The sequence below is a fragment of the Oncorhynchus keta genome, chromosome 36 (assembly GCF_023373465.1).
Source record: "Oncorhynchus keta strain PuntledgeMale-10-30-2019 chromosome 36, Oket_V2, whole genome shotgun sequence".
In the NCBI taxonomy this organism is placed as follows: domain Eukaryota; kingdom Metazoa; phylum Chordata; class Actinopteri; order Salmoniformes; family Salmonidae; genus Oncorhynchus; species Oncorhynchus keta.
In genome coordinates, this window is record NC_068456.1 from 4,553,525 (window position 1) to 4,573,092 (window position 19,568).

General features: G+C 42.6%; 1 protein-coding gene across 16 annotated transcripts in view; it reads left to right on the top strand.

Annotated features, from left to right (window-relative positions):
• Nucleotides 1–19,568, top strand: part of lrrfip2 (leucine rich repeat (in FLII) interacting protein 2) — a 66,497-nt gene that overhangs the window by 36,911 nt on the left and 10,018 nt on the right. For 3 of the 16 annotated variants that reach the window (XM_052498327.1, XM_052498325.1, XM_052498333.1), the window contains exons 3-19: nt 1,142–1,228; nt 1,535–1,597; nt 4,244–4,306; nt 4,401–4,442; nt 4,676–4,753; nt 5,466–5,549; nt 9,706–9,771; nt 10,120–10,209; nt 10,720–10,779; nt 11,157–11,213; nt 11,333–11,374; nt 12,038–12,187; nt 12,590–12,706; nt 13,200–13,241; nt 13,576–13,707; nt 14,558–14,629; nt 15,817–15,987. In XM_052498327.1, the coding sequence (XP_052354287.1) occupies nt 1,142–1,228; nt 1,535–1,597; nt 4,244–4,306; nt 4,401–4,442; nt 4,676–4,753; nt 5,466–5,549; nt 9,706–9,771; nt 10,120–10,209; nt 10,720–10,779; nt 11,157–11,213; nt 11,333–11,374; nt 12,038–12,187; nt 12,590–12,706; nt 13,200–13,241; nt 13,576–13,707; nt 14,558–14,629; nt 15,817–15,987 (1,416 nt within the window). The remainder of the gene's footprint in view (nt 1–1,141; nt 1,229–1,534; nt 1,598–4,243; nt 4,307–4,400; nt 4,443–4,675; nt 4,754–5,465; nt 5,550–9,705; nt 9,772–10,119; nt 10,210–10,719; nt 10,780–11,156; nt 11,214–11,332; nt 11,375–12,037; nt 12,188–12,589; nt 12,707–13,199; nt 13,242–13,575; nt 13,708–14,557; nt 14,630–15,816; nt 15,988–19,568) is intronic. The other 13 variants (XM_052498329.1, XM_052498336.1, XM_035753893.2 and 10 more) reach the window with 10 other exon arrangements.

Here is a 19,568-nt window from a genome sequence, read left to right on the forward strand (position 1 = left end):
CAGAAAATATATAGCCTAGTGGTTAGAGCGTTGGACTAGTAACCGAAAGGTTGCAAGATTGAAAGATTGAATCCCTGAGCTGACTAGGTAAAAATCTGTCGTTCTGCCCCTGAACAAGGCAGTTAACCCACTTCCTAGGTCGTCATTGAAAATAAGAGTTTGTTATTAACTGACTTGCCTAGTTAAAGAAAGGTAAAATAAATTACAACTGCTGGTTCACAATTTTATTTTATTTTTTTCACTTTTTTTTTTTTGTTGTTGCTCATATTACTTTCTACCTTCAGAAAATGCCTAATCTTAAGTATGTAACCATTTTGACAGTCATTGATCAATAAGTCATTTTGTATGCCAAACAACCCAGGGAAGTCTTGCATCATTCCTGTGGGGGCAACATGTTTACTGCTGCCTTGTTTCGATTGTTCAGGTTCACCATAAGTAACAGTTTTGGTAGTTTTGCTTTACAATCATTGTATATGCTCATTTTTAGAAATACAGGGTTAAGTTGATAATTCCATAACGAGGATAACAATCACTTTTTCTACCAAGCACTTTGCGGGAGGAAAGTAGAAGTTCACTCTGTAAAAACTTCCAAATAGTCTAAACCGTTTGATTTTTGAGATGGGGGTGAAATCCAAAGTTGTGCTATATATTCATTGGCTATGTCATAGCAAAATGTAAAGATAAATATTGATACATTACTAGCTCAAACACTTTGAATCTGCAAAAATGACCAATTAATTAGTGGGTGATGGTGATTTCACATCAAAAGTGGGGGTACAAAAAGCTAACATGGGCCCCCTTATCTGATAGTGGGGTGGTGGATGCTCAATTGCCCAATTTCTCAGCTCAGGTGCCTACATACACCATAGAGAATTAGATGTACATAATTTGCACACACACCAACAAACAGAAGTCAGCTCAGACAGATCAGAGGCACACAGCAGATTTGAATGTGTTTATGTAACAAATGTTAGTGTGATTCACCGAATCGCATTGATCGGTTCCTCTTATCAAACGGAATTGTTTCAAACTAAAACGTATTGTTGCTGTATCATATCAGAGCCCATATACATATCAAATAGTCTTTAAAGGGGAAGATGCACATCCCTACTAATTCATTTTTTCATGTTTTGTCCCACAGGCGGAGGCCAGGTTGGCTGCAAAGAGAGTGGCCAGGGCGGAGGCGAGGGACATCCGAATGAGAGAACTCGAACGGCAACAGAAAGAGGTGTACACTCTGTCACACACACACATACACACACTTAGTGATACAGGTACAGTCAATGATTCAACACTGATTAATTCAAGAAAGAGATCCTGCCATTTCTCTTGTTGAACCAGAAGATGTTGGGGTATACGAGTGCTGCATGTTCACAGATCAAATCCAGATATCTGTATATAAACCATCTTTCACATGTACTTTTCTCTTTCCCTTGTATGTAAGTGATGAACCTTGTGTGACTGAGTCTAAATCATATAATAAGGTAGTTGTGTGTTCAACTCCATGGCACCTCCCCCCCCCTGTTCTGTCCAGCTCTCCTCTCGCCACTCCTCATCCAGCAGCAGGAAAAGCTGGGGCTCGATCCACCAATGGATGGTAATGTTAGGCCAGGGAGCATGGGCCTCTCTCTGTACTAACACAGCCTGCTCTGTTGTGTATGGGAGCTGCCCTCTATCCCCCTAAACGGTGCCCTCTGATGACAGAACCTTGCATCACATTATAAATGTTGTTCTGCAATGTATTTGCGTAGAAGACACCTTTATCTGTGGCTGTGCATTGAGAGTTGGCTATGGCCTCATTTGGGTCTTTTATGCTATGCAATGAGGCAGTTTGGGGCTAATGTTGATATGCATTTTGAATTAGGTACTTTGGTCCTGTTTTCTGTTCTCTAACCACTGTTGAGTGACCGTTTCTGAAATAGGCGAGTTCCTAGGACAGTTGCGGTGACCGTATTACCGCCACACCGGCAGTCACGAGTCATGAAGGCAGTCAAATTCCACGTGACAGCAATTAGGTTTCTCTAAGCTCTGATGCTGCTGATGGTCATTAGTAGCCTAACAAACTTGCTAACTGCCTGGTACTCTACTCAGCACTCTATTGTCCCTCTAATCACTCTGACATCAATGCAAATGTAATGGAAAATCTAATCAAACACTTCATGAGAGCTCATGTTGCGCAACATTTCTATAGGATACGCAGTTGTGTGAGAAAATAGTGATGGCCTCTAAGAGGATCCCATCAGCTTTCTATAGGCTAAGCCTACTATATTTATCAACTGTCCTAATATTAAGCACACTGCTTATCTTTACAACAGGCTGGCATTTACAACAGGCTACCCTGGCTGGCATTTAAATGATCCACGGGATAAGGGTAGCGTAAATGACATGTTTCGAGACAGGTGCATGATAATGGTCCATTCTAAATCAAAACAAATTAACTTGTTTTTCAACCTCTCCACAAATTTCTTGTTAAACAAACTATAGTTAAGTCGGTTAGGACATCTATTTTGTGCACGGCACAAGTAATTTTCCCAATAATTGTTTACAGACAGATTATTTCACTTATAATTCGCTGTAACATAAGTTTACATTTAATCCCTGGGTCATAAATTTACATACACTAAATTGACTGTGCCTTTGAACAGCTTGGGAAATTTCAGAAAATTGTCATGGCTTTAGAAGCTTCTGATATGCTAATTGATATTTGAGTCAATTGGAGTTGTACCTGTGGATGTATTTAAGGCCTACCTTCAAACTCAGTGTCTCTTTGCTTGACATCATGGAAAATCCAAATAAATCAGCCAAGACCAAGTCTGGTTCATCCTTGGGAGCAATTTCCGAACGCCTGAAGGTACCACGTTCATCTGTACAAACAATAGTACGCAAGTATAAACATCATGGGACCATGCAGCCGTCATACCGCTCAGGAAGGAGGCGTGTTCTGTCTCCTAGAGAGGAATGTACTTTGGTGCGAAAAGTGCAAATCAGTCCCAGAACAGCAAAAGGCCTTGTGAATATGCTGGAGGAAACGGGTCCAAAAGTATCTATACAATGACCCCAAACATATTTCCAAATTTGTGGCAAAATAGCTTAAGGACAACAAAGTCAAGGTATTGGAGTGGCCATCACAAAGCCCTGACCTCAATCCTATAGAAAATGTGTGGTCAGAACTGAAAAAGCGTGTGCAAGCAAGGAGGACTTACAAACCTGACTCCGTTACATCAGCTCTGCCAGGAGGAATGGGCCAAAATTCACCCAACTTATTGTGGGAAACTTGTGGAAGGCTACCCAAAACGTTTGACACAAGTTAAACAATTTAAAGGCAATGCTATCAAATACTAATTGAGTGTATGTAAACTTCTGACCCACTGGGAATGTGATGAAAGGAATAACAGCTGAAATAAATAATTTTCTCTATTATTCTGACATTTCACATTCTGAAAATAAAGTGGTGATCCTAAAACAGGGAATTTTTACTAGGGTTAAATGTCAGGAATTGTGAAATACTGAGTTAAGATGTATGGAAGCTTCCGGCTTCAACTGTATGTAAAGACAAGATTACATCAAGAATAGTCTGATGCGTGACAATATTAGTCTGTAACTTGTGAATTATATATGATGCCCAGCTTAATTGTAGCACAACTAAAGTTGCCAAATTAACTTCTTAAAATGAAGCACATTAATTTGCTTTACAAGGGTGTAGAGCCTAACATAAGCACCCCGGGAGACCCATGAGGCGGCACACGATTGGCCCAGCGTCATCTGGGTTAGGGGAGGGTTTGGCCGGCCCGGAATGGCCTTGTCTCATCACGCTCTTGTGACTCCTGTGGCTTGCCGGGCGCATGCACGCTGACACAGTCACAAGTTGTATTTAAAATTAAAAAAATAACAAACAATTCCAGAACAATCTGAGAATGTGGGTATCGAGATCCTTTTTCAGGTGAAAAGACCCAACGAAAAGATGTGTGCTTAGGACTGTGTATGCAATACTGTAGCTAGCTAGTAACTTTTCAATGGAATTACTGTGTGGAAACACAGGTTTCCTTCATGATCTTTTCTGTGGTTGAACATCTCTTGTTGCAGTGTTTTTGATGGATTAAAGGAGCTGCCCAGGTTGTTGGAGATGTTTGGACTAACATTAACATCAAGATGTGTTATGCGTGGTTACGTCATCACATATAGATTATTAGACTTCCTTTGCATCTCCCTCTCCTCTCTAAGTTCCAACGTTCTCCATCTCCAGGCCGACACAGAGAAGGCCCGGCACTCTGGAACTAGTACTAGATCCAGTAGCCATCATCGGCGGGTCTGTATACTTTCTCATCTCTTTCTCACCTTTATCTTATTTCCTGACTTGTCTTGACGTCCTATTTGTCTGTCCCCGTGTTTCTCTGCAACAGGATGATGATGTCATGTCGGTCCGTAGCACTGGAAGCTACAGGGTGTGTACATTTCCGCATTCTCATTGACGGTGTCATGTCATTATTTTAGTCTGACTATTAATATGGAGGTAGATTTCTGTTGGAAAGTCCACACTGATGTGTGAGACCATTGACCTTGTCGAGACAGCATTGGCTTATGTGTCTCATTAATTGTTAGAATTTGTTAAAAATTGGAATACATCAATGTTCCTTGAGTAATTATGTTGTGGTGTGTGTGTGTTCTGGTTTTGAAGTCAACCTCCTCATTGCGAGACCTGGGCAGCTCATCTTATAAAAGCCTGGCCAGCACCTCTCATCGAAGAGACCTGGTGGTGCGTCTGTGTGTCGGGTGTGTGCATGTGTGTGTTTCTTGGTAAAGGTGGGATGGATTGCATGACTGATTGTAAAGAAGGGACATGGGGATGGGTTTGCTGGCCCATAAAAGACCAGTGTTGAATTTACAGCTGGGGTACAGAGGAAGATAGCTGGGCTATATTAGGCATGGCTATATTCTATGTTGTCATGGGCTAGGCTAACATTTTTGTGGCTTGTAATGACATTCAAACAGCTGAGATGGTTCATCTCTAAAGACAAATTACCAGGCTACCGCAAATGACTCAGCGTGATAGTTTTTAATAAACAATTCAATGTCCATTACTAACCCATTTTCCTAATGAAAAAGGCATTTAGCTTATCATTTAACCTCACAGTTTTGCAGTGTCATGCACCAACTGTCAAAATGTAGCTATGACTTGGTGTGCCGTTCGTTCTCACAACATTTTAGTAATCTGCAGTGCGAACACACTCACAGCACGTCTGTCTGTCACTCCTAAGAGCAGGGGTCTCAAACTCGTTTATCCCGAGGGACCACATTCGGTCTTCCCGCGAGGGCTGTATTTACTAAGACAACCGGACACATTAAATCGGCTCATGGGCCGCATCTGGCCTGCGGGCCGCCAGTTTGAGATCTCTGCCAAGAGCCGCCTATTGGCTGTTTTTATCTTGTGGTGGTCATATTTCACATGAACCTTGTTCTCTCCCCAGTCTGACGGCCTGTCCAATAGCTCGGCCCTGAAGAGTAGCTCCTCTGTGAAGGGTAGCTCCTCTCTGAAGAGCTCCCGCTCCACTGTATGTACTTGTCTCTTGCTGAGCTTGTAGGGGATTTATTCACAGTAAAAGTGACTTTAATCTGTCTTTTGTTATACACTGAACAAAAATATAAATGCAACATGCAACAATTTCAAAGAGTTACAGTTCATATAAAGAAGTCAGTCAATGGAAATACATTTCATTAGGTTCTAATCTATGGATTTCACATGACTGTGTATACAGATAGGCATCTGTTGATCGCAGATACCTTAAAGAAAATGACCGACTGGCACGACAATGGGCCTCAGGATCTCGTCACAGTATCTCTGTGTATTTTAATAGCCATCGATAAAATGCAATTGTGTTTGTTGTCTGTAGTTTATGCCTGCCATACCATAACCCCACCTCCACCATCGGGAACTCTGTTCACAACGTTGGCATCAGCTAACCGCCCACATGACGCCATACACACTGTCTGATATCTCCCCGGTACAGTTGAAACCAGGTTTCATCGGGGAAGGGCACAGTTCTCCAGCGTGCCAGTGGCCATCGAAGGTGAGCTTTTTCCCACGGAAGTCAGTGACGACACCGAAATGCAGTCAGGTCAAGACCGTGGTGAGGACGATGAGCACGTAGCTGAGCTTCTCTGAGACACTTTCCAACAACTTGTTCATAAATTCCTTGGTTGTGCAAGCCCACAGTTGTATCAGCAAATTCTCTAAAACAACATTGGAGGTGGCTTATGGTAGAGAAATTAACATTCAGTTCTCTGGCAACCGCTCTGGTGGACATTCTGCAGTCAGCATGCCAATTGCATGCTCCCTCCAAAACTTGACATCTGTGGCATTGTGTCGTGTGAGACAACTGCACATTTTAGTGGCTTTTTATTGTCCCCGGCACAAGGTGCACCTGTGTAATGATCATGCTGTTTAATCATCTTCTTGATATACCACACCTGTCAGGTGGATAGATAATCTTGTCAAAGGAGAAATGCTCACTAATAGGGATGTAAACTAATTTTAGCACCACATTTGAGAGAAATAAGCTTTTTGTGCATATGGAACATTTCTGAAATATTTTACTTCAGCTAATGACTCTTTTTTATTTCATCTCATGAAAAATGGGACCAACGTGACGTTGCGTTTATATTTTTGTTCAGTATAGTTCAATCAGCCATGTGTTCATTTTAGTTTTCCTCTTTTGTAAACTTGAATGTCATTACACACTGATTTCAAATGTGATAGTGTGTGTGAGAGCTTTTGCATAGTGAGTGGGATAAGAAGAGCTTGATTTAATCGCTTTAATTGCATGCTTTACCAGAAAAGGTGCTTTTTACATGCACATGTATTTGTACACTATACTGCCTAACTCCAGATTTTCACCATCATTAGCTAGTTTTCCATCCAATTGGCGGCACATTTAACTGTATAACTGATCAAATTATGCAAGCATTGTAATTTTGAATTCCGTAAAGTGAGTGTGGGAGAGGTGAAGATATTGTCTATCAACAATAACAAGCCACTGGGGTATGACAACTTGGATGGAAAATGACTGAGGATAATAGTGGACGATATTGCCACACCTGTTTGCCATATCGTCAATCTAAAGTGTGTGCTGGCCTAGAGGGAAGCAAAATTAATTCCGCTACACAAGAATAGTAAAGCCCCCTTTTACTGGCTCCAATAGCCAACCAATAAGCCTGTTACCAACCCTTAGTAAACTTTTGAAAAAAATTGTTTGACTAGAAATAATGCTATTTTACTGGAAACAAATTGACAGTCTTTCAGCACGCTTATAGGGAAGGACATTCAATAAGCACGGCACTTACCCAAATGACTGATTAGCTGAGAAAAATGTCTGATTAAAAGATTGTGGGAGCTGTTTTGTTAATTGCGAATTTTGACATTATCAACCATAGTCTGCTGCTGGAAAAACGTATGGCTTTTTCCCCCCTGCTATATTATGGATAAAGAGTTACCTGTCTAACAGAAGACGGATGGTGTAATTTAATTGAAGCCTCTCCCAACATAATCCAGGTAGAATCAGGAATTCCGCAGGGCAGCTGTCTAGGCCCCTTTACTTTTTTCAATTCTTTCTAATGACATGCTACTGGCCTTGATTAATGCTAGTGTGTCTATGTATGCAGATGACACAACACTATACACGTCAGCTACTACAGCGAGTGAAATCACTGCTTCAGTTAGTTTCAGAATGGGTGGCAAGGCATAAGTAGGTCCTAAATATTTCAAAATCTGAATGCATTGTATTTTGGACTAATCGTTCACTAAACCCTAAACCTCAACTAAATCTTGTAATAAATAATGTGGAAATTGAGCAAGTTAAGGTGACTAAACTGCTTTGAGTAACACTGGATTGTAAACTGTCATGGTCAACACATGTTGATACAACAGAAGCTAAGATGGAGAGAAGTATGTCCATAATAAAATACTCCTCTGCCTTTTTAACAACACTATCAACAAGGCTGGTCCTACAGGCTCTAGTTTTGTTGCACCTGGACTATTTTTTTCAGTCATGTGCCACATGGGGACCTTAGAAAATTACAATTGGCTCAGAACAGGGAAGCACAGCTGGCCCTTAAATGTACATGGAGAGCTAACATTAATAATATGCATGTAAATCTCTCATGGCTCAAAGTGGAGGAGAGATTGACTTGTAATAAGTGTTGACATGCTGAATGCACCTAGGTGTCTGTTTAAGCTACTAGCACACAGCTCGGACACCCCCATGCATATCCCACAAGACATGCTACCAAAGGTCTCTACACAATCCCCGAGTCTAGAACAGACAATGGGAGGCACACAGTACTACATAGAGCCATGGCTACATGGAACTCTATTCCACATCAGGTAACTGATGCAAGCAGTAGAATCAGATACAAATACACCTCATGGAACAGCGGGGACTGTTAAAAGACACACATAAGACACACACTCTACACACATACACATGGATTTTATATTGTACAGTGCATTTGGAAAGTATTGTACCACTTGACTTTTCCCACATTTTATGTTACAGCCTTATTCTAAAATGTATTAATTATATTTGTTCCTCAAATCTACACACAATACCCCATAATGACAAAGTGAAAACTGTTTTTAGATTAAAAAAAAAAAATAAAGCAGACACCTTATTTACATAAGTATTCAGACCATTTGCTATGAGACTCTAAATTGTTTCCATTGAACATCAAGATGTTTCTACAACTTGATTGGAGTTCACCTGTGGTAAATTCAATTGATTGGACATGATTTGGAAAGGCACACGCATGTCTATAAGGTCTCACAGTTAACAGTGCATGCTGAGCAAAAAAACCAAGCCATGAGGTCAAAGGAATTGTCCGTAGAGCTCTGCTCCCTATCCATGGAACTAGTCCACTGTGCCACCATGATGGAGCTAGCATGCAATTAAAAAAAAAAAAAATTGTCATACAAAGCTGTCTATTCAAACAGCCCCATTTTCAAATGAAAACAAGCACTTATTAAAATAAGGTGTGGCCAATTAGTGGGTGCAGCATACACACCTGAACACACTTAAATGGCATATATACTTAGCAATATGGAGGATAGAGAGTTTTGATGTTGCGAACAGAATGTATGATTTTAAATAACCTTCTCAGAACGTTGAGCGTTACTGATGTTTTCTTTTATGGAAAGTTTTCTTAATGTTCTGAGAACTGGACTTGAAATTGAACCATGAAGCCTGCAGAAAACGCTATGCTAAAGTACTGAACTCCCATAGAAGACCGTTGTTTGTTAACGTTCTCTGAACAATTTGAGAGTATTACTTTAAATAAAACCATGAGGAAACCTTATGGGAAGGTTGTATGCAAAATAACGATAGGGCAAACACATTCACCAAGCTCTATGAAACATGGTTCTTAGAACGTCATGTGCTAGCTGGGTTCTATTGATTATATTTCTATAGCCTCAAAGCAACAAGCTGTTCAATATTTGGCGTGTGTGCTGCCCAAATTCAGTCGGTGTTCAGACAGGAGTAATTGTATAATTTTGGAAACATTATTGCAATTTATCAGGGGGTGCTGCAGGATTTTCAGCACCACTACTTTCCATGGCTTTGGATCTTGGGTCACTGTGACCCTAAGTAAGATTTGCTTTGGTAGCATGATTTAACTTCTGGTGTTCCCCCATTCATGTCCCCTCTTCCCTGCCAGAGCTCTGTGTACAACGACCTGCATAAGAAGGCTCCCGTGTCCAGCAGCTCCAGGAAGGGCCTGCTGGTCAGTGTGTGTGTGTGTGTGTGTGTGTGTGGTCTCTCCTCGTGTGAGCCTCTCTGGGCGCGTTGGTCCAACTAACTAGAAGCAGATAATTGGACCTATTACATTGGTGGCCAATGTAACTGAGAAAATCTACAGAGGAAGATGTTTTTCTCTCCCTTTGTGCATGCTTTATGTATTACATAATTGTTCCATAATAGACAAAACGGTGCCCTGTGACGCTTTACATTTTTGATAGTGCAAAATATAGATGAAAAGGCACGTCACAGCTTTGGCATGTTGTTGTGCATTATTAATTTCCCCCTGTCTCTCTGTTTATGGTCATATCATACTATTCCTCTCCTCCTCCAGACTGGCTTGTACCATGATCAGAGGAACTACAGCAGCTTAAAGAACACCTCCAAACTTCCTCCTCCCACTACTTCCACCTATCAGCCTCGGGTTTGTCTTTCTCTTCAGTCTTGGCCTATTTCTAAGCCCTTCCCTGTCTCGATTAAGTGGTGAAAGCTAGTTAGTTGAACTGAAACTACTTAAAGAAGAATAGAGTTTATCTACTCAAGTTTATGGGACGTATAAATGGCAGTTGAGATGGCCCTTTGTGAATGGTTATTAACTACACACAGAGGGGTTTTATAGTATCAGTGTGTGTTTGCACTCGAAGGTTTAAAGTAGTTAGTTATTCATTTTAAAGAAATTGCTGTTGGACCTCAATGACGTACATGCAAAGTACATGCTACACCTCATCCCTTTTCAGTTGACGGGGACAGTCACCTCACTCTGTAGTCTTATTCACATCTCAGCGCTCTACTCTCAGGGCCCCAGGGACAGAGCAATGGCATTTGTTTCTCCTCACACAGAGGACACTTTCCTACCAACCCCCACCCCTGCTCTCTGTGGCTGTCCCTCTAACTGTCCCACACCCCTTCTCCTCTACCTCTCCCCTCCTCACAGGCCCCATCTGTGGCCTCCACCGCTGGCTCTGGTTCGGGGTTGACGCGCAGCTACAGCCTGGTCAGTGTCACACTCATGCCTTCATATCACCTTCAAAGAAGACCAGACCCCAGTCCTCTCTGTAACATCTGATAGCCATGGCCAGGGTTCTCCCTAGGTCATTTATATTTAGGTCCAATGGTCACCGTGGCCACTTAGTGGGGCCAAGGTTATGCGGTCTGGTGGGCTAAGTTTGATAAGATATGGCTTTTTGTCTGATCAGTGCTTTCTACTAAGAATAACTACAGCAATCGTTTGATGCAGGAAATATCCCGCTGTTTATATTTCGTTAATATGGAGAAAGGCGTGCTACTCAGCCTGTAAGATTCTCTGACTGAGGTCGTTGCTCCCTCTTGTGCGTTGCTGAGTTCTGGATGCTCTCTCCCTTGTGCCTTCAGGCTTCTATAAATGACGACGGTCTGTATGGCTCGTACACTGGTTCTCAATTGCATACTGTAAGTGTTCCGTGTGTCTATAATTGAATAGTGTTTAATGATGTCACCAGGGCCAGCAGCATACTGGCCTGTCTGTGTCCCCACCATGTCAATGCTGTGTGTGTGTCCCCCCACTACAGCCCTCTGAGTACAGCTGGTGCTCCACCCGGAGCAGCCCTGTGGTGAGCCCCATATTCAGTCACACCACATGCATGGTGTACACTAACCTAGTCTGGCGTTACCATACTCCCAAGCCTGGAACTGAGACTCTCCACCATACTTAAACCCACACACTGCCATTAATAACAGGCTACCTACCCACACCCTCTTCCCTAGCCATCCTCACGTCATGCCTAGGGATACATAAATATATGTTTTGTTGTCACACACTGGATAGGTGCAGGGAAGTGCAGGGTTTTTACAGTCAGCCATAGTAGCATGGCGCCCCTGCGGCAAATTAGGGTTAAGTGCCTTGCACATTTTAATATATAGCAGTGACTGGATAGACAATTAATTGCCAAAGTGTATAGTATCTTCCACTTTATAGCTTTTTTTAAGGTGCCATGTGTTGCACGCAGCAGTGTGCAGGTCAAGACGATGTATGCTGATGGGACAACTCTCGTCAATTTGTTCGAGTTCTACTCCGTATTACTTGATCAGATCAGCCTAATTACATGACCCGATGGACTTAAAATGTGGGGTCTTTTTGTATAGTCCAGATACAGAATGCCAGTAGGCTTCATTAGCGTGTGAAGGTCTTCACAGCTCGAGAGCTTCAATAGCAAATGAAAACGCTGGAAGTGCATCTGATTTGAAGTGTGTGAACGGAGACTCCCTTTTCACAGTTAGTGAGGTGTGTGCCAAGTGCATGTGGATACAGTACTCTGATAAAGGGGGATCCTGACTGCTCATGCTCCTCACAGAACTCCTCTGATGACGATACTGCCAGCACCGTGTCCCAGGAGCGCTACAGTCGCGGCAGGAGAGACAGCGTGGTGAGACCCTGGGGTTAGGTTAGGCTCTGGAGGGGGGATTTAATAGAAACGGGCACTGTTGTTTCTAGGGTTTATATATGGGTTATTTACTTTGGATGTCTCCCCTTTTGGTGACCTTTTTTGGGTGTGCCTTGCTGCTGTGTTAGTGTGCAGCACTGATATATGTAGGCTTCATTCTATCCTTTTCAATTTCCGTTGAAAAACGGACAACGTATCTATTCTGTTCCTTTTGATTATACTTTTTTTTTTTTATCCTGTAGTTGACATTTCATTACACACTGACCCAATGTAGGCCTATGCCCTATGGCTCTCTCTTTTAGACTTTCCATGTTTTCCTCTGACCTCATTTCCTTCCTCTCCCTCGTTCACTATCTCTACCATCCGTCTGTCTCTGCTCAATAGTCGTCTGATTTCTCTGACATCAGTGAGTCGGCCGCTGACTATTTCAGCCGCTCCAACCGCAGGGGCAGCGTTGTGTCTGACCTGGATGACCTGTGTATCCCAGACGACCTGGACGCTGTAAGTTACCCGCCGTCAACACACTGGCGTGCGACGGAATGCACTGGATTGCGGTTGTGGACACGTAACAAGCAGTGTTTTGGGATGATTTCTCACAGCCTGTGTTTTCATACTGATGCCCAGTTATGTGCTTGCTGTATAGTCAACTCCTATAAAGTCATTGTCAATGTGTTGGCTATTTAGCACATAATAGATCTGGGACTAAGCTAGTTATGAATAGTATTATGGCTGGTTTTGTGTCTTCACAGCATATGTTTGCTGCAAATAAAGACAATTGAATAAAGTTCTCTGCCCTGAATAACCTGTGTCTATGCCTGGTATGATCTATGAACATGCAGCAGTCCCTAACTCATACCCCAGCTACTAACTGATTTGCAGGGTGTGATCAGGTTCGGCATCAAGCACGTGCCACTTTGGATACGACATCCGTTCATGCTTGCAGATGCCGTTGGCATGTCTGTTTTAAATGATTGTTTCCTTATTTCTCTTTCAGCTGGATGAAAAATGTGATAAGACCTTCGTAGACTACAGCCGGGTGAGTACAACAAGCAGGAGCTATCAATGGCGACCGTGACCAATGTAGGTCTAAATCAGTAAATAGGTTTCCAATCCATATTTCTACCTGCATTCATCGCCACGCCGTTCAGGTCCATATTGTTAGTTTCCTCATATCTTCCACATAGAGCTGTGGTAATGCCGGGTGATATATATAATCTTAGTGGGCCTGGTTGGAGCTGAATGGGAGGATCAGTTAAGCCAGGGCCCAGTAGTGTCGGTGTTGAATGACAGTCCTGGGGTGTGTCCGTTATGTGCTGTGTTGACTTGAGCTCTTTACTTAAGGTGCTTTGTGTTGTTTATTTTTCTTCCAGCCATCCTCGCGCTGCACCACTCCCGGCCTCTCCCCGGCCACCCTGGCCTCCCTGGGGGGGACCTCCTCGAGACGGGGCAGTGCAGACACAGGCAGCATTGTCGATCCTGACACCAGTCTGAGTGAATTGAGGGTACACACACACACCACCACCAGTCGCATAAACACCATTGCATAAACACAACTCTGAATGCTCAGCTATGAAAAGCCAACTGACATTTACTCCTGAGGTGCTGACCTGTTGCACCCTCTACAACCACTGTGATTATTATTATTATTTGACACTGCTGGTCATCTATGAATGTTTGAACGTCTTGGCCATGTACTGTTATAATCTCCACCCGGCACAGCCAGAAGAGGACTGGCCACCCCTCAGAGCCTGTTTCTACTTAGGTTCCTCTGCCTTTCTAGGGAGTTTTTCCTAGCCACCGTGCTTCTACATCTGCATTGCTTGCTGTTTTGGGGTTTTAGGCTGGGTTTCTGTACAGCACTTTGTGACATCGGCAAATACATTTGATTGATTACAAGGTTTAATTACAACCTGTTATTATACGGTTAGATAAGTGTGTCAGTACCAGTATCAATACCATTGTTATCTAAAACACTAAAACCATTCAAATGTCAAATCGATTTGAAATACAAGAGAAGTTACTTTTTACAGTGAACCATGTGTAATAGTTTATTTTCCTCACTACTGTTTTATTTGAGTTCAGCGATGATCTGAAACATCCACACCTCCCTGCTCTCAACGCCTTATGTTACATATTGACACCATGTATGCACGGGGAAGACTGGAAATGACATATTTCTTCGACTTCCTATAAAGCTGTCCTTGTGTATGTCTGTGCATACCGTTGGGTAAATGACTGTCTTCAGATGCCAACAGCACGGGTGCTCTGTCTTAAATCTGTCAATCTGTCCTTAGTTCTCCCTGGTTTCCCCCAAATCACCTCAGCCAACCCTTCCTCCCGTCTGCTCTACAGGATATCTATGATCTAAAGGACCAGATTCAGGATGTAGAGGGGCGGTACATGCAGGGGCTTAAAGAGCTGAAGGTAGAGGGGCCTGAGCTCGCAGCATGCCTTCTCTTGTCCTCTGGGAGCCTTATGGCATCTCTAACCCCCCTGTACCTATGTCTCCCCCTCTCTCGCCCCCTCTAGGGCTCCACTGACTAACCCGCTAACTGTAACACCAAAAGCACTCATTTCTATCTTGGCTCCCTGTCTGATGGCATGTTCCCTGCATGACCTTTCTTGCTCAGTTTGAAACTCACTGGTAACGGAAAGTACGGAAAGCCTTGCTTGAACCCTGGCAGTGCTTGTGGGGGTAAGAGCAAGACTAAGTATTATCTTGTCTTGCAGCAGTCCTCTGCCTGTTGGATGGGTTTCAGGGTTTGTAGTCCTACCCAGAAAAAGACGACAAGCTTTCATTCACACAGCACTGAATGGTCTCCTGACTTCTTTTCTGTCGCCACCCTAAAAAGTTCACTTTTCTCTGAGTCTGAGGAAGTATATTTGTACTTTACTAACACAATAGCTGAACTTGCTCATGTTTTGATATTTTTTTTGTTTGGCCTCAAGTGTTTTTTAAATATTTTTTTTCAGATGTCTTTTCATCACTGCCTTGAATCATTCCTTCTGAATGAATCAATCCACAATGGATATCAAGTGTATCAGTTTTCATCACTTGTCCATCTCGGGTTTTGTCATTAATTACAATGTGAGACAATTCCAAGGTGGGGAGCATTGTGATGACGTTTACACCCCCCCAGATTCTTAAACACAATCAAACCCGAGCTGGACAACCGGTGGAACCCTTGAGATTAGAGCCTTCCCTCTGTTTTAGGTCTTATTTAAGATATTACTAGTGTACATAAATTGTACGTTTTTTTTTTTTTACATGAGTATTGTTCATTTAGCGTAAGAGCTCTAGTCACTGTTAAAATTGCATTGAACTCATTTGAAGGGGAGACTGAAAAATAAAGGTTACATTTAATTGAACTGCACCCTACCCAAGATCTATAGCAGTGTCTGTCTGTCGCCGGTGTTTTTCCAACATCCCAAACACGGCTTCCTAGTTGAGATACTAAAGGAATGTAAGAGTAAATGTAGTGTTCTATTATCCGTGTGGTCGTGTAGCTGTATCTCACATAAATACATGTATTTACCATAGTAATTATTTTTCTACGGTAGTTCCCACCAAGGGTTAAGTGTGTAAACATCTGTGTGTGTGTCCCTGGTAGGAGTCGCTCTCGGAGGTGGAGGAGAAGTATAAAAAAGCCATGGTATCGAACGCACAGCTGGACAACGACAAAACCAACCTTGTCTACAACGTGGACACACTCAAGGACGTGATCGAGGAGATGGAAGAGCAGATGGCCGAGATGCGGAGGGAAACAGAGGACAAGTCTAAGGTGAAGTGTTAAACACACACACACACACACACACACACACACACACACACACAGCATCGTAGATAACCTTTATCATCTAGTGTTAACACATGCAGGCTCGGACCGAGGCGAGAATATACAAATTGCTGCAAAGTCTCCAACCACACTATCAACTTGTCCACACACAGTGCCCTCCAGTAATATTGGCACCCTTGGTAAATATGAGAAAAACGGGCTGTGGGAATACATTTTTTGTTGTTGCTGTTTATCCTCTTGGTCTATCATTCAAAATATTCATAAAAATCAAACCTTTTAATTGAAGTAAGATGCTTTTTTAAAAATTAAGGTAAAATAAATGAAATAATGATTTTTCTCCGAAGTGTGCCACAATTATTGGCACCCCTAGAAATTCTTATGAGTAAAATCTAACTGAAGTGCATTCCCATTCATGTTTTACATTTTAAGTTCTTAAGAGGTAAGCCATGACTTCCTGTTCACTATGGGAAAGACCCGAGAATACAGTAATGATGTGCGACAAAAGGTTGTGGACCTGCACAAATCGGGAAATGGCTATAAGAAAATAGCTCAACGTTTAAAAATGCCCATTTCCACTATCAGGGATATAATTAAGACATGTAAAGCAACTGGAGATGTTAACATGTGGTCTGGAAGAGAAAGTGTGTCTATATTAACCCCACGCACAGTGAGGAGGATGGTTAGAGTGGCCAAAAAATCTCCCATCTCTTAGTCAGAATGTCTCCAAAACTATGAGCAGACGCCACCTACATAACCACAAGTTTTTTGGGAGGGTTGCCATAAAAAAAAGCCTTTGCGGTCATCAAACAACAAACCCAAGTGCCTGCAGTTTGCCGAACATTACTGGAACTTTCATTGGGACCAGGTTCTATGGTCAGGTGAGACCAAAATAGAGCTTTTTGTAAACAATCACCAGAGGTGGGTTTGGCGTAGACAGAAAGATAGCCATGCAGAAAAGTACTTCATCCCCACTGTGAACTCTGGAGGTGGATCTTTGATGTTGTGGTGCTGTTTTTCTTCCAAAGGCCCTGGACAACTTGTGGATACATGGTATCATGGACTCCATGGACCTTGGAATCTGAAGGATCTGGAGAGATGGTGGAATGGTTTCAGATCCCTTGACATGTGTTCTCCAAACTTATTACGCATTATAGGAGAAGACTCAGGCCTGTTATCTTGGCAAAGGGAAGTTGCACAAAGTATTTATTGACTGGGTGCCAATAATTGTGGCACACATATATATGAGAATACATTTTTTTCTTTCAATTATTTTACTTAGGTTAGATATTTTTAAATATATTTTTGAATGAAACACCCAAGAGGTTTTAACAAAGTTGCCAATATTAGTGGAGGGCACTGTACTTGCAGTTCATGTGTGCAGGTCTTACAATCAGTAAAGTAGCCAAGTCAAACTGCACCATAGTCACTCTGACCATGAGATCTACTGCTCTCTGCTGACAATGGGTGTACCATCACCCCTGGTGAGACAAAACCATGGCACTTTTTGCCAGTCCTGTCTGGCCCAGCGACGTTGGGTATGTGGCCATAGGTGAGGTTGTTGCCGGTGATGTCTGGTAAGGACCTGCTTTACAACAGGCCTACAACCCTTGAGCACTGATGGAGGGATTATGCTTTCCTGGTGTTACTCAGGCAGTTGATGTTGCCAACCTTCACCTGTCCCGCAGGTGTGATGTTCGGATGTGCAGGTGTTGTTACACGTGGTCTGCCACTGCGAGTATGATCAGCTGTCCGTCCTGTCTCCCTGTAGCGCTGTCTTAGGCGTCTCACAGTACGGACATTGCAATTTATTGCCCTGGCCACATCTGCAGTTCTCATGCCTCCTTGCAGCATGCCTAAAGCACATTCACGCAGTTGAGCAGGGACCCTGGGCATCTTTCATTTGGTGTTTTTCAGTCAGTAGAAAGACCTCTAGTGTCCTAAGTTTTCATAACTGTGACCTTAATTGCCTACCGTCTGTAAGCTGTTAGTGTCTTAACAACCGTTCCACAGGTGCATGTTCATGAATTGTTTATGGTTCATTGAACACAAGCACAGGAAACGGTGTTTAAACCCTTTATAATGAAGATCTGTTTAGTTATTTGGAATTTTTACGAATTATCTTTGAAAGACAAAAGCGATGTTTCTTTTCTTGCTGAGTTGAGTCGTGATCGTGGTAAAATTGTGCGTCCGGCTTACTATCATCCTGGCTGTTGTTGTGAACATTGCGAGGCATGTCACTTCACCCATCTCTTCACACAGCCCACTGTTTTAACCACAACTCGATGGATCCATAAAGAATGGCTGTAGGAATAATTATCACTGAATGATGAAACATTGGAATAAAGTAGGTGAATGCAATTGAAGGCATACGCTTGCTTACTGAAACTCCCAAAGTCATCCAATTGTTGTAATGCATTTGATTGAAGCAATAGCCTACTGCGTGTGGTCAACTCTTTCAGAACTGTTTCGCGCTGCTTTGTGACATGCGTGGGGTGGGGTCTTGATAAATCAATTCATGAATGTCCGTTTTTTTTTTCTTCTTTTCACTGAATCTCCGTTTGAATATTTGTTAGGCCTCGGAAATGTCAGCTAAGTTGAGGTGAGTGCTGTTCATGATCATCTCGTCTAGTTGGCTCATTTATGAGCACTGATGAGAACATTTAGCCACCATGTTATGTAGCTTAACGAGTGGATTATTGTTCTCTTTACTCGCTGCCACTTAGTAGCCTACTCCTGACCAAAACGCCTGTACTTGTCTTAATCAATGTGATTGTGTTTCTCCGGATCTCTCTGTACATTCGGTTAATTCTCTGGCTGGGCAAATCAGTGGAGGTGGTATAGCTCACCTTTATTTGTTTGCTCATCTATCTCTGATCAGAAATGTTTAGCATGCAATAATGTAGACTAAATCAAGTCTAGGCCTGTTATTTTACTTCAAATGCAATTTTATTGGTCACATACACATGGTTAGCAGATGCTATTGCGAGTGTAGAGAAATGCTTGTGCTTCTAGTTCTGACAGTGCAGAAACATCTAACATGTAATCGAACAATTCCACAACTACCTTATACACACACATCAAAGTAAAGGAATGGAATAGAGAAAATATACATATAAATATATGGATGAGCAAGTAGATACATATGATATAAGTAATGCAAGATAAGTACACATTATTAAAGTGACTAGTGATCCATTTATTAAAGTGGGCAATGAATTCAAGTCTGTATGTAGACAGCAGCCTCTCTGTGTTAGTGATGGCTGTTTCACAGTCTGATGGCCTTGAGATAGAAGCTGTTTTCAGTCTCTCGGTCCCAGCTTTGATGCACCTGTACTGACCTCGTATTTTGTATGGTACTGGTGTGAACAGGCAGTGGCTTGGTTGGTTGTTGTCCTTGATGATCTTTTTGGCCTTTCTGTGACATCGGGTGCTATAGGTGTCCTGGAAGGCAGGTAGTTTGCCCACGGTGATGTGTTGTGCAGACCGCACAAGCCTCTGGAGAGCCTTGCCGTTGTGGGCGGTGCAATTGCCGTACCAGGCGGTGATACAGCCCGACAGGATGCTCT